General features: G+C 32.9%; 2 protein-coding genes across 5 annotated transcripts in view; one reads left to right on the forward strand and one right to left on the reverse strand.

The window, feature by feature from the left end:
* The first annotated feature begins 203 nt into the window (after positions 1-203).
* Positions 204-10,836, forward strand: lgals8a (galectin 8a). 3 transcript variants are annotated; one of them, XM_067384629.1, is made up of 10 exons: positions 204-342; positions 509-597; positions 1,143-1,353; positions 4,011-4,139; positions 4,420-4,470; positions 5,291-5,317; positions 7,161-7,249; positions 7,384-7,549; positions 9,056-9,201; positions 9,884-10,823. In XM_067384629.1, coding segments are annotated over exons 1-10 (948 nt in total). In that variant the 5' UTR covers positions 204-303; the 3' UTR covers positions 9,885-10,823. The 3 variants fall into 3 exon arrangements, with proteins under 3 accessions (XP_067240730.1, XP_067240729.1, XP_067240731.1); XM_067384628.1 differs by having other exon boundaries at positions 9,056-10,833; XM_067384630.1 differs by lacking the exon at positions 5,291-5,317 and having other exon boundaries at positions 9,056-10,836.
* Positions 10,837-12,702: 1,866 nt separating this feature from the next.
* Positions 12,703-15,478, reverse strand: part of zdhhc14 (zinc finger DHHC-type palmitoyltransferase 14) — a 30,955-nt gene continuing 28,179 nt past the window's right edge. For both annotated transcript variants that reach the window (XM_067384635.1, XM_067384637.1), the window contains exon 9: positions 12,703-15,478. This exon is cut by the window's right edge. The gene's annotated coding sequence lies outside the window, so the exon portion shown is untranslated.

Below are 15,478 nucleotides of genomic sequence, written 5' to 3' on the forward strand. Positions count from 1 at the left end.
GTTGAAACAATTTTACTGAACGGATCCTGCTCAAATCAAATTGCTCACTGGATGCGCTTTGATTGTTCACTGAACCTGTCGCGCTCATATCGCAATTGATTGGTCACTGGATGCGTTGCACTAATATAGCGCATTGATTGGTCACTGAACGCGTCGCGCTCAAATTGCGCTTTGATTGGTCACTGAACGCGTCATTCACACATGCGGAAGTGAAAGTGCAGAATGCGTTTATATTTTCTTCCTCAGCTGGTGATTAACTCGTAAAACAGCATATAAAGAGGCTTTCTGAACAGCATCGCCAATATGTCTGTCGCAAGTGCGAAACAAACAGTAATGAATCCAGTAAGCTCTACCTTTACTTTTTGCTTATGGTTCAACTACGTAGACTGACAAGTTAATTTAGACTTTAACTGTTTATCTGTAAATGTATCTTGTAGACTTATTAGATAGGAAAACTGAGTCTCATGTGTGAAAAAATGTGTCTCATGGTTCCAATTTCTGCCTGTAGACGATTCCTTATGCTGGTACCATCCTGGGCGGACTTCAACCCGGAGAGATGGTGCTCATTCAGGGCAGTGTACCTAGTGATTCCGACAGGTGAGAACTTAAAAGCCTCGATTTAGCTTCATATTAAAATGTTTCTTTCTTTCCATGTTAAATGCCACTGCAGTCCCTAAACAGAAAGTACGTGAGGTAGTCCTGTAAGGTGGAGGGGATAGTTATAATTTATTATTTACACTGTTGTCTCTTTGGTAACCAAGTACAGTAACGTTCAAAAAACTGTAGTAGTGGTAAAAATGTTGGTCATGTTGAAAAATGATGGCACAAACCAGTTTGTGGAAATACAAAATTGTAGAAAGATTTAAATATTTTTTTACACATAAATGATTTACATTTTTTGTTTAGATTCTATAATTGTCATATGTTAAGAACAGGAGTAAAACAATAAAATCTATTTATTAAAAAAGTAGCAATAATAAATGATGACAGCATGGTCAAAGTTTCCAAGATGGTTAACAACCATATAATAAAAAGAATGCAATCTGAAAATACCCTGGTTTACCAACACCCTTTGTTTAAATTACATTTGAATTTTGTCCACATCCAGTCCAAACAGTGAGAAGCAGTAAACTGTCTTGCAGATTTCAGGTTGACCTGACCTGCGGGAGCAGCGTGAAGCCACGGGCAGATGTGGCTTTTCATTTTAATCCTCGCTTTAAGCGCTCTCCCTACATCGTCTGTAACACGCTGCAGAAGGAGTGCTGGGGAAAAGAGGAGATCCACTACCTGATGCCCTTCAGGCACGGCGCTGTCTTTGAGATCATCATACTTGTACAGAAAGATTTGTTCAAGGTTGTAAACTTGAGTTTTATTCCTTATCTCTGGAAATATCTCTGGAGCCATATGATGTCAACTTTAATCTCATTCTGTTGTTTGAAATTATACAACGTTATTGACTTTATTAAATTATAGGTGAATTGTGTCATTTTTGGATATTAAAGGTGCAATAATTGATTTCTGCTGATGAACGCTGTTGAAATTGTAGTGGACCGAGCAGCACAACACACTTGTAGCCAATCAGCAGACAGGGGTGTATCCACTCTTGATGGGGGAAGAGAGAGAGAGAGAGAGAGAGAGAGTCAGTGATGAAGAGGGATATTTGAAGAAAGACTGTTGAAAGAGGGATGGCTGAGAGACATTATAAAAGAGAAAAGTCAGAAGAATATCACTGGAAAAAGAAGGGTTAGGATAAGGCAAGAGCTTTAGGACCCGCGTTAACATTAGAAAAGCTTTCCAGCACAGGAGAGACCTAAGCAGGAGAGCCTGAAAACGGACGCCAAGGTTGCGTTGTTTCTGCTCTGTACGTGAGTAACATTGGCTTTGCTGTGTTTCACAGAACCAAGATATGATGTTGTTGTAATATTATCTATAGTAACAGGACAGTTTTGAGTGTCATTGTTTGTCTGGAGCTGGTGTGCTGCTGGTGACTAACTAACTCTTGCTTGTATATACTCTTGTGTACTATATGTTCATTTTTTGTTTTTCTTTGTTGTTTGTTTGTAATCTTCACTTTAGCTATGATAAAGAGATGTTCACTCTTGCATTACATGTTGGTTCATTTTGGGGGTGGAGCAATGAAGGGAGGGGTGTGTTTGTTTGGGTTGATTTCAGATATCAATAGTGTTTCTCAGAAATCACTTACTGCACCTTTAAAATACTTTCTCCTTAATATGCAGCAGGTAAGCTGTGAAGTGTATAAACGGTTGCTCTGTGGTTCAGAATATTAGAATTGTTTGTTTGAGATGACAAACACCTTGAATGTAGACAATAAAAATGTTCATAGTGTTATAGAGATCTAAGCTTAGCAAAAACAGATACTGCATATTTTTTTGCAAAACTTTTTTTCAAAGAAATTTGTCTTCAGTCACAAAACTTTTCATTAGGGTTAGTCATAACTGGTGATAGAAATAATATGAGATGGAAGGAGATATATATATATATATATATATATATATATATATATATATATATATATATATATATATATATATATATATATATATATATATATATATATATATATATATATATATATATATATATATATATATATATATATATATATTTATATATATATATATTTATATATATATATATTTATATATATATATATTTATATATATATATATTTATATATATATATATTTATATATATATATTTATATATATATATTTATATATATTTTTATATATATATATTTTTTTTTATATATATTTATTTATATATTTATATATAGATTTATATATATATTTGTATATATATTTATATTTATTTATATTTATATATATATATATTTATATATATATATATTTATATATATATATATATATATATATATATATTTATATATATATTTCTATGTTTATATCTATATATATATATTTATATATTCATATTTATGTATATTTATCTATCTATATATATTTATATATTTATATATTTATATCTATTTATATTTATATATATTTATATTTATATATATTTATATTTATATATATTTATATATATTTATATATATATATATATATATATATATATATATTTATATATATATTTATATATATATTTATATATATATTTATATATATATTTATATATATATTTATATATATATTTATATATATATTTATATATATATTTATATATATATTTATATATATATATTTATATATATATATTTATATATATATATTTATATATATATATTTATATATATATATTTATATATATATATTTATATATATATATTTATATATATATATTTATATATATATATTTATATATATATATTTATATATTTATATATATATATATATATATTTATATATATATATATATATATTTATATATATATATATATATATTTATATATATATATATATATATATATATATATATATATATATATTTATATTTATATATATATATATATATTTATATATATATATATTATATAAAATAAAATCCTTCCATCTCATATTATATTATAACTATACATAATACATATATTTTGCAAGAGAACAGTTTCTCGAGGAACAAAATACTTTTGTGGGACGCAAAATATTTGTGAATGCTAACTGTCTTGGGAATGCAAAATTTTCATGAGCAAACACAAAAGCATTGAAATTACATTTTTACTCCCATCTCATATTGTGTCCATCGCTGTCCTTTTAGGGGCCCTATATAATTCTGTAGAGGTTGTACTTTATTCTCAAACATTAAATATGATATTAGAGTTAATGGACTATCATTTTAGTTAAGTTGTTCTATGCCAATAAGAGCTGTGACGTCAGCAAGGTAATTCCTGTTGTGTTTTTAATTCACAGGCTTTCAGTTGATGGCACTATCAAGCATGAGTTTGTTTGTCCTTCATATAAAGAGGAAAATGTTTTGTGATTTCACAAATTACTTTTTCAAATAAGGATATACTTTGTTTTATTGCCTCCAGGTGGCGGTAAATGGCTCTCATCTGCTGGAGTACAGGCACAGGTTAGAGCTCAAGAAGGTGGATACACTGGCCATATCAGGGAAGGTTCAAATTCAGGCCATTGGGTTTATTCCCAGTTCAGCGAGTAAGGTAACTTGTTTTTTTAATTTCAATTAAAATTTATAATGTTCCAAACATTTTAAGAACATTTTTGCATTTGCATTAAAGTTGCCTGAAAAATGACAGATAGTGGGACTGACAGATATAGATTAGTAGAGAATGTAGAGACAGATGTAGAGATGTAGAGAATAGTATTAAATAAATTGTACATTGTAGGTCAGGGGTACATAGTACATGATGCACACATTTGTTTATTTGATCAGTACTTTTACTGTTTGATATGATGTGATTGGTACTTGCATTTTCCCAGAACCCCATCACACCTCCAAACGCAGTTGTGAGCAAAAGATCACAGCCTTATGTAAGTGATTGCACTGATGTTGTTTTTAGCAATTGTCTTTTTTTCTCCTTCTTTTTTTTTTTTTTTAAGTAATATATATATATATATATATATATATATATATATATATATATATATATATATATATATATATATATATATATATATATATATATATATATATATATATATATATATATATATATATTATAACTACTGTACACACTACTGTTCAAGAGTTTGGGGTTAATAAGATTTTTGTAATGCTTTAAAAGAAGTCTCTTACACTCACCAAGGCTTCAAAATACAGTAAAAACACTAATATTGTGAAATATTATTACAATTTAAAACAACTGTTTTCTATTTTTTACAAATTTTAAAACGTCATTTATTCCTGTGATGCAATGCTGAATTTTCAGCATCATTACTCCAGTCTTCAGTGTCACATGATCCTTCTGAAATCATTCAGATATGCTGATTTGATGCTCAAGAAACATTTCTTATTATTATCAATGTTGAAAACAGATTTACTGTTTAACAATTTTGTGGAAACAAAAATACTCTTTTTCAGGCTTCCTTGATTAATAGACAGTTCAAAAGAGCAGCAATTATTTGAAGTAAAATGATAACATTTTAATTAGTTTGTGTCCTTGCTGAATAAAAGTATTAATTTCTTTCAAAACAAATACATATTACTGACCCCAAACGTTTGTACGGTAGTGTGTGTGAACCTATGTGTTTGTGTGTTAGTGAAGTGATGTGTGTTTTTGTTTTGCAGTAAAATAGATAGTTTAGCTGAAGCTGTTTAATTATAACATTCCCCTCCTCTTTCATCCAATAGTCAGTCATGTCGGAGTCAGGTGACACGGTGAGTACATGTCAGGCTGAATAATTTCCTAAAGGGCAAACCTGAAATTGTTTTCACATGCGATGGCAGTTTTTATGTGGCAGCAATTACTTTTGACTTCAGATCAAACTGGATAACTCGATTTCAAAATGATTGAAGTCAAATTGAGGTGGGTGCCTCACAGTCTGGACGGAAACCAGGACATTGGCATTATTTGGTCACTTTGACCCTAAAATCAGGCCTTTGCTGATTAGAAACTTGTAGGTAGAGTACAACCTCAATAAATGGTGTATATAGTGTCTAAACAAGCATGATGGAGACAACATTTTGACAATGGCTTGGTTTCGGTTTCTACAGTGTGGCTTTGGTATCCTAACCGTGCCAATAACCAACCATCAGAAATCTCTAACAACCAGCTAACAATGCTTTGGGAACCACCTATAACACCCTAACAGATGGCTTAGCATCACCTCAGCAACCATACAGTATTGCAATGCACTTGGAATACCTTAAAGCAGAGATCTTCAACCCTGTTCATGGAGACCCACTTTCCAGTAAACTTTATATACAACCTGCTTCTGCTAAGCTGCTTAAGGCAAAAAAAAAAAAAATCATAAATCATAATGCTGCTGTATGCAGGAAAGGGACTAGAGGCAGTTTTTTTTATTGGATGTCAATGGAGGACAGGCTTCACTACGCTGAATAAACCGATTTTGTGGAAAACGGCTCATAATTTAATGAATTGACAGCCTATCGGCTAATCTTCATCATATTTGCCATTAAATATTAATTTTGGATTTATCTATTTTTGGAGTTTACACTGAAAATATGCGGTTTTATAAGATAAGTCACAGACAATTTTTCAACGGGTTGGATTCAGTTTACAGCATTTCTCATTCATTTCTATGGTATCCGCAAACAGTGATAGATTGTCGCACAACTTTGAAAGAAATTCAGGTTGTAATGTGAATGGTTATCAAGGCACACATGATCCAAGTTGGCAGTTATGCTTTTTCTAATGGTAGAGTCACGGATCCTCGTATCTCCCAATAATAAGACCATGGCTGCGTCTGAAATCTTTTGATTTATTTTGAATGACTACTTACTTTGTGACCGCTACAGACGTATATTCTACATAGTATGAATGTGTGCAGTATGAATGTAATCCAGACTATATTCACCTTGTTGTCATTATCATGTGACCTACCCACGTCAGTTGCGTCACTTGACTGCCATTCAGAAATCCTCTCCCGTTGCCTCATGGGATAGTAAAGTGTCGATCGTATACACACTTCAGAATCTTGCCAGAAGTAGATTAACGTTTTGCCTACTCTTTTATGAAACTGTGTGAATTCAGACATGCTACTCTTTTCATATACTGTTTTTCTCTTACTATATGGGATATATGCAATTTTGGATGCAGCCCATCTCTGTCCTAAAGAGCTTGATTAGTTGGTTCAGGTGTGTTTGATTAGGGTTGGAGGACAGTGGGTCTCCATGAGTAGAGTTGAAGACCTCTGCCTTAAGGGTGGAATACAGTACACAAACTTTATAGATTTTTGCCTCGTTTGCAGTCTGGATGAGTTGTTGCTAGTTGCAGAAAGTCAGAGCCAGTCTGCAGATTTCTCAGCAAGTGTGTGGTGATGCTTAGTGTTTTAAAATCTGTTTCGATTTTAAAAGTCATGTTGTTTATTCCAGGCTTCAGTGACTGAATAGCAACACCCTGGTAATAACAGCTATGAATTATTTTTGTGGTGGCTGGACACAATAAAATCCAATGACACTGGTTGTTTTGGGTAAATCATGCTGTCTTTGTCCTGCTGAATTTGAAACCATTGTCAGATGTGTTCCTTTTTCATTCCAGAGTCTTCCATTTAAGAGCAAACTTGTGAAAGGATTGAGTCCAGGAGATTCCATTATGGTGAAGGGGCAGATCACTGATTCCCCTCAGAGGTATGAGATGAAAACAACCAGCAGGAATACCACTGGAATATTATAGATATATAATAGATGCTTTTTGACATTTTTAACCCATTTCTCATTAAATTATGTATCAATGTCTTCTATATCTTCCTTTATTCCCATAGCTTCACAGTAAACTTGCGCATCAGTAACTCAGAGGACATTGCTTTTCATTTAAACTCTCGTTTCAAAACTGGATCCTTTGTTCGAAACTCTTTCCTGTCGGGTTGTTGGGGGTTCGAGGAGTGCTCCCTCCCCAGCTTTCCCTTCACACCTGGTCAATACTTTGAGGTATCAGATATTTCTTGTCACTAAAGCTGTGTTTACACTTGTAGTACAGTTCACTTGGTTCTTTTGGTATGGACCAAAAAAGAAAATGATATATTTAGTCCTGGTTCACTTGGCGTTCGCACTATTTTTAACAGCAAACCTAAAGTTACCAAACAAAACAAAAAATGGCTTTTATGATGTATATTTTGCGACGGTACTTACCGAACATCCAAAACAATGCTGTGTGTCTGTCTGTCTAAATGCACTCGTTGTATGTGCGAAAATACAGTGGTATTTTTACCAACCTGTAAAGAGCCTATAAAATGTGTACAGGAGACAAATTCCTCAGGTACACACACAAACGAAGATCAGCTGCAAGAAGTCACAGATCTGATGCCTGTAATGAACTGTAGCTCTTATGATGAGAAAGAACAGGTATACTTGTGCATTTTGTCCTTTTTAGGGTTGCATCTCGTGACGTTACTTCTGGTCTTTGGTCCATATTGTGTTCATATTTCAGACAAACGGCACCAGAAATCATTTGGAAGCAGACCAAGACACACCTTTTCAGAGGTCTCCGTTTGCATGTTTTTTTTGCGCACCAGGGTTCACTTATTCAAATGAACCACACTAACAGTGCAATTGCACCAGAGTTCCAAACCTGCCAAGTGTGAACACACCTTAAATAAAAGTATTTCCTGATATTTAAAGTCATGAAATCTAAATAAATTCTATGTTGTTTCTTAATGCACATTCCTAGTACATTAAATTCACATTATTCCAGAGAAACAAAATGCTTTGTAACCTTTTGTCAAAATGTAATAACTTTCTTTGCCTCTGATATGACTCTTTTTGTTAGCTAATGTCACATGAATTGCCAAATAGCTACATTAGGCATTGTTTTAGACTAATATTATCAGTAATGTAATGTTAATTAGTTAACTCAACAGTAATGCATGTTACAGCATTGTTATATCTACTCCGTCATGCTATAAAAATGTCCAAATGTTATTTTGTGGGTGTAACAATTTTAAGGAATTTAAAAAAAAAAATTGTAATCAAAACTTGAGTTATTAGTTAATTATTTGAATTGTTTTTAATTAGAATATCAATTCAGTACATTATGTGAAAAGACCTCGAATCACAGTTTTAAATGGGGGTACACAAACATTTGCTAGAATGCTAGTGCTAGAATGATTGCACATTAGATTTATTGATGAACATAGTGCTAGTGCTTACAATGAGAAAACATGGAATGTGTACCTCATTGAATGCTTTACAAAAATGGACCCTTTTGTTTCACTTTGAAATATGCCACATTACAGGCTTACATAACCATTTCATGTTGACTTGGAAACAATGATGACTTGGTTTTAGTGTATATCTGTGAACATGCAGGATGGAGGCCATGATTAGTTTTAGTAATTCATCAGTTCCTGCATGTGCATCTTATCTATTGTGTTCTGTATTTTTGAGTAGTATCTGCACTTTAAATCCTGACTTCTTCCTCATGTTCTTCCACGGCAGATGATCATCCTGTGTGAAGCTCAGGAGTTTAAAGTGGCAGTTAACGGGTTCCACCAGCTGAGTTACAAGCACCGTGTGCAGGATCTGAGTTGTGTGGATGTGCTAGAGATTGTGGGAGATCTAGAGCTTAAGGATGTCAAGATGTGGTGAGCAGCTCCAGCTTGAAGACCATTCCCATGTTTTCTCCAACCAAGTATATTTAAACAACCTTTGACTCATGTGGCTATGCTAATCTCAACTATTTTAACTAACTTGTTCAAGTCATAATATGAATTTGGACTAGTATGCTAGACCTGGAGTTTGGTCTGTTTACTTTTTTATGTCACCATCACTGTCTGGAAATTCTACTCCGCAACCACTTTATCTAACTATTAGCACATTTAAACTAGGGCTGCACGCTATATCACTTTAGCATTGATATTGCGATGTGCGCATCCACAATAGTCACAGGGTTCATAGTTGATCCGCTCAGATCAGGCACCATACGCCTCAAAACGCACATGATTCTCTGATTTATTGCAAAGTTTAACCATCATATAGCGAAAGTTTATCATTTGCATACGTTCGAGGTCCTGTCATTTTAAACATTCAAGCGATTTTAAACCATTCGAGCGCAACAAAATGCGAAAGAGAACTTGTGCGCTGTTTTCTGTGCGCGCACAGAGCCGTACAGACAGCACGCAAACACTGAATTCCATTCTCTTATGCGTCTATTTGTGTTTGAACGAACACATACACGCAAACGTATGTCAAAATGCCTGCCTATGTGAGAATCTTTTATATTGTATTTATCTATTATTGTAATTCTTTTTTTTTTTCTCCATACAGATTCACTCCCCTACAAAATCACCACAATCATTGTAGAATGATTCATTTGTCCTAATTTAAACCATACCTTGTTGTTTGTTTTTTATTTGGTTATTTTTTTCCCCAATATGTCCTGAATTTTGATAAAGTGTGATCTGAATAACAAGTTCCTGTGCAAAGGCAGGCAGATAAACCCCATTTGTTGATTATTAGGTGAGGAGATCTGGAGATGATCTGAACTTGAACCTGGATGAGGTGAAGTTGGCTCCATGACTTCTTGAATTCAATATTAAAATTAAACATGGTTGCAATGGATCAAAAAAGGGTGTAGACGCTGGAAATAACAGATGGAAGGGAAAAAAAACTGCCATCTGGCAGGACGTTAAGGGTTATGCGACAGTAATTGTACTGTCTGTCCAGCCATTTGTTTCAGAATCATTCCAAGTTAATTCCAGGCATTTGCAATTACAGATTGCAGCTTTAAATTTTACACTGTTAGGGCAGAAACAGGGCAGATCTAACCATAAACTTTTTCAATAATGAGTATAATAAATGAAGTTGAGGTTCTTAAAACATTTAATTTTCCTTTCTGCAGACGGTGTAATTTTACATCAGACAAGCAGATGATTAGCTAATGAATCCTGCACTAATGCATCTGACATGGCATAGTAGCTTTATGGGAATATCAAATCAATAATCACACTCGCCATTAAGTTCCAGGAACTAATAAAAATAAGTAAATCTTTTCTCTTTTTTTTTGGTTTATAGTTTTGCAGAACTATGCAATTTTCCAACTGCCTAGAATTGCTTTTTGCTACTACTAGTTTTCAGAAATGTGTGGTAATTTGTGATATGTTATAAAATATATAAATATAATTTGTTTTTTTCTCCCTTTGAGAGCTATTGACCAATGTATTAGAAATAAGCAATATTATAAAAATAATAATATAATAAAAACATAATATATACATTTTACAATGTCTAGTAGTTACTGTTGTGTTTTGTGATGATTATTATATATTTTTTTCAATTCATTTTGATTCAACTTGACACCTTTACCGTATTCTTATTATTCTCAGGTCAAGTAAGTTGAATCTAAATAATAAGCATTTTAAAATACAATTGGGCAGAACACTTCTCCATGGTCTGTTGCTCAACATCATAAATCAATGCCCCAAGAGGCAGATTTTGATAGAAGTCAATTTATTAGTTTTTCTAGCAGTAGAAGTATTCTGCAAATACTCAATATAAGTTAAAGTAAAAATATCAAAAAGCCTTCCAATCAAGGTTATATCAGTGATGGTTCTGGTGCTGGAGAAGCTCTTCAGGTGGTTACGAAGCAGCATCTAATGTCACTGTCCTGTTTTGTGCATTCTAATCCTTGTCTCTTTTGACCTCAAATTTAATTCTGTAGAGCCGCTTCTGCATTTGCACACACATATAACTCTGCAGCGCTCTCCAAGATAACACTTACAGTACTACTATGTGAATACTATAACACATCATACAAATGTTATATATAACTGGTACATCATTGCCCATATGAGGCCTTTCCAGGAAATAAACAAAATAAACCACATACATAATATAGCTAAATATCAAACAATGAAGCAGGGTAAATGTATATATATATTGTTCATCAGGTTGCTCATATAGTATGTTATAGTAAGAATATGGAGACAAAAGTATATCAGACAAAATTCTGACAGCTTGTAATATAAATTCTTTATGTAAGCAATATGATACGAGAGGCTGTTTTTATATTGTTAGTAATATTTCAAGTTGTTTCAGTCCAAGTGTTCATCTTAGGTTTACTTGATTATCTGCACATCATTAAAAAAAGTGAAATGTTAAATGTGAGTATTAAAAATGATGCATCAGGCTTTTGAGAAACATTTATTTGTACATCTCCCAGTCATCATTATATTACATTGCATTGCATTATGTTTAAAAATGAGAGTTTTGATCATAAAACTAAGCAATTAAATTTCATCCTACCAGGACACATTACTGGGAGATACAGAGTGACAATTGATATTATATGTATTTTAAGATGTCTGCTATGTAAGCAAATGAATGATATAGCACTAGCCTGGAGTACCTTATTGCTTTTATAAAACGGTTACCACACAATACAAATATTAAAGCCAGAAATATGTATCTGTGCAACTTTCATGAAGTAAACTTTTTCTAAAAGCCTTCCTTCCGCCAGAAAAAAATAGTCCCTGACCATGAACAGCAACAGAAGTTACATTATTACGCCACTAGATGGCGGCAAAGACTGTCTTTATGAGTGTGTCAGTCAGTAGCAAAGACTTTTACATTGAAAAGACTGAATTGTTGTGAACACAAAACGAGACGCAACTGACAAATGCTTTGACTAGCGCTGTCAGTCACGGGAAAACTCCTCAACTGTTAAAAGGACAAGATAATACAGAATCAAGTACAGGAACTAACCGATTTATAAAACTTATATTATATACATATAATATCAGTTGTCACTCTGTATATCCCAGTAATGTGTCCTGGTAAGATTCAATTTAATTGCTTAGTTTTATGATCAAAACTTTAGTTTTTAAACATAATCCAATACAATGATGACTGAGAGCTGTACAAATAAATGTTCCTCAAAAGCCTGATACATCATATTTAATACTCACATTAAACATTTCACTTTTTTTTTAATTATGTGTAAATCAAGTAAACCTAAGTTGCTTCAGTCCAAGTGTTCATCTTGAAATATTACTAACAATATAAAACTAATTCTTAAATTTACTTTATAACAATCAGTAAAGATTTCACAGCACAAAGAACAAGAAAATAAAGACGAATCACAGAGCTTTTTTAAAAAGTTGTGAATTTATTAACATCCACAATATTCCACTTTTGTAGCTGAAAACCAGTAAACTGCATTTTGGCACATAATCACATGACCATAATGTGTTGGCACCTGGTTTAAATTTGATGCAATATATAACCAAATATATAACCAAAGCATAATTATCATAGATAATACCACTAATATTGTCGACAGAACCCCCGAGAGAGATAAAGGCAGTGACGTTGCATTAAAATTGTCTATCTCTATCACTGTATGACCAAACGTGGCAGACTTTGGGACATATGAGTTTGTGAGAGTTTGAATCACAGGCTGTACAAACAGACAAACACTGAAGTGATTCTCTGTCATCTCACCCGCTCAGGGAATACTTGAGGACCACAAATGAACAGATCACATAGGAACACTGTCCATATGAAATGATCCCGCTTATGGGCTGTCTGACAGCTAAAAAAAAAAAAAAAAAAAAAAGGCGAAGCCCACTCAAGAGCACAACAGTCAGCTTCCAGAAGTAAAACTCCCATTTATTTTCTCCATAGAGGAATTGAATTCTAACCCTAATATAGCACATAAACCTTTTGAGAGCCTTTCAAATGTTAAGATATGGTATATGCTGCTGGAGAAGCCATAAGTCTGTGATTTCAACATCTTTATAAAAAATTTTTTTAATAACCGAATTCCCCTGCACTGTAATCTTGAATAGAAAGAAACCAACCAGACTAGTCACTGTTACTATGGAAACGTAAATCACTGCAAAAGGGCTCAGCAATGATCTGTCACTGCAATGCAGCATTGTGAATTACAAAAGAGTCAGAATATTTTGTAATGAAGTTAAAAGGTGTCGTTTTATTTTATTCCATAGTTTCTTATTTATGTTGTTCACAATGCTTCATGGGAGGAGTAGTTCATGCCCTTTTGTACCTTTCCATTTTTTTTTAAATACTTTTTCTGTAATTATTCATATCGGAGCTGGTTGGTTTGGTTTAAGGCTTTGATTTCTCTTTTGAAATCTTTATAGAGAAATGAATGGGAAAAATACAAAAAATGGTGTGGTCACTGTTGCGCTCTATAGAAAAAACATGGAAGCTAATTTCTGCCACTGAATAAATATTTAAATAAGGTAATCGTGATGTTCTTATAATTATGACTTTTTTCCCCCCTCAGAATTACGAGTTTACATCTAGCAATTCAGCCATTTTTCTCGCAATTCTGAGTTTACAGCTCACAGTTCAGCCTTTTTTTTCCTGGGAATTCTGAGTGTACATCTCACAATTCAAAACTTTTTTTCTCTGAATTTTGAGTTTACATCTCGCAATTCAGCCTTTTTTTCCCTCTGAATTCTGAGTTTACATCTTGCAATTCAGACTTTTTTTCTGGGAATTCTGAATTTACATCTCACAATTTAGCCTTTTTTTCTGGGAATTTGGAGTATAATCTTGCAATTCAGTCTTTTTTCTGGGAATTCTGAGTTTACATCTCGCAATTGAGCCTTTTTTGGGGAATTCTGAGTTTACATCACACAATTCAGCCTTTTTTTATGGGAATTCTGAGTTTACATCTCGCAATTCAGCCTTTTCTCGAAATTCTGAATTTACACCTTGCAATTCAGCCTTTTTTTCTGGGGATTTGGAGTATGATCTTGCAATTCAGTCTTTTTTCTAGGAATTCTGAGTTTACATCTCGCAATTGAGCCTTTTTTCTGGGAATTCTGAGTTTACATCTCGCAATTCAGCCTTTTTTTTCCTTTTAATTCTGAGTTTACATCTAATTCAACCTTTTTTCTTGCAAGTCTGAGTTTACATCTCGTAATTCAGGCTTTTATCTCAAAATTCTGAATTTACATTTCATAATTCAGCCTTTTTTCTAGGAATTCTGAGTTTACATATCGCAATTCAGCCTTTTTTCTGGGAATTTGAGTATAATCTTGCAATTCAGTCTTTTTTCTGGGAATTCTGAGTTTACATCTCGCAATTGAGCCTTTTTTTTTTTGAGAATTCTGAGTTTACATCACACAATTCAGCCTTTTTTTAATGGAAATTCTGAGTTTACATCTCGTAATTCAAACTTTTTTTCTCTGAATTTTGAGTTTACATCTCGCAATTCAGCCTTTTTTTCCCTCTGAATTCTGAGTTTACATCTTGCAATTCAGACTTTTTTTCTGGGAATTCTGAATTTACATCTCACAATTTAGCCTTTTTTTCTGGGAATTTGGAGTATAATCTTGCAATTCAGTCTTTTTTCTGGGAATTCTGAGTTTACATCTCGCAATTGAGCCTTTTTTGGGGAATTCTGAGTTTACATCACACAATTCAGCCTTTTTTTATGGGAATTCTGAGTTTACATCTCGCAATTCAGCCTTTTCTCGAAATTCTGAATTTACACCTTGCAATTCAGCCTTTTTTTCTGGGGATTTGGAGTATGATCTTGCAATTCAGTCTTTTTTCTAGGAATTCTGAGTTTACATCTCGCAATTGAGCCTTTTTTCTGGGAATTCTGAGTTTACATCTCGCAATTCAGCCTTTTTTTTCCTTTTAATTCTGAGTTTACATCTAATTCAACCTTTTTTCTTGCAAGTCTGAGTTTACATCTCGTAATTCAGGCTTTTATCTCAAAATTCTGAATTTACATTTCATAATTCAGCCTTTTTTCTAGGAATTCTGAGTTTACATATCGCAATTCAGCCTTTTTTCTGGGAATTTGAGTATAATCTTGCAATTCAGTCTTTTTTCTGGGAATTCTGAGTTTACATCTCGCAATTGAGCCTTTTTTTTTTTGAG

This window comes from Chanodichthys erythropterus, chromosome 4 (genome assembly GCF_024489055.1).
Source record: "Chanodichthys erythropterus isolate Z2021 chromosome 4, ASM2448905v1, whole genome shotgun sequence".
Classification (NCBI taxonomy): Eukaryota; Metazoa; Chordata; class Actinopteri; order Cypriniformes; family Xenocyprididae; genus Chanodichthys; species Chanodichthys erythropterus.

Bases quoted from the DNA above. Each gene is read 5' to 3' on its own strand.
- lgals8a (XM_067384628.1), top strand. From the start codon at position 304: ATGTCTGTCGCAAGTGCGAAACAAACAGTAATGAATCCA. The intron at 598-1,142 runs GTGAGAACTTAA...ACTGTCTTGCAG, and splicing joins GTACCTAGTGATTCCGACAG to ATTTCAGGTTGACCTGACCT. The intron at 1,354-4,010 runs GTTGTAAACTTG...TATTGCCTCCAG, and splicing joins TACAGAAAGATTTGTTCAAG to GTGGCGGTAAATGGCTCTCA.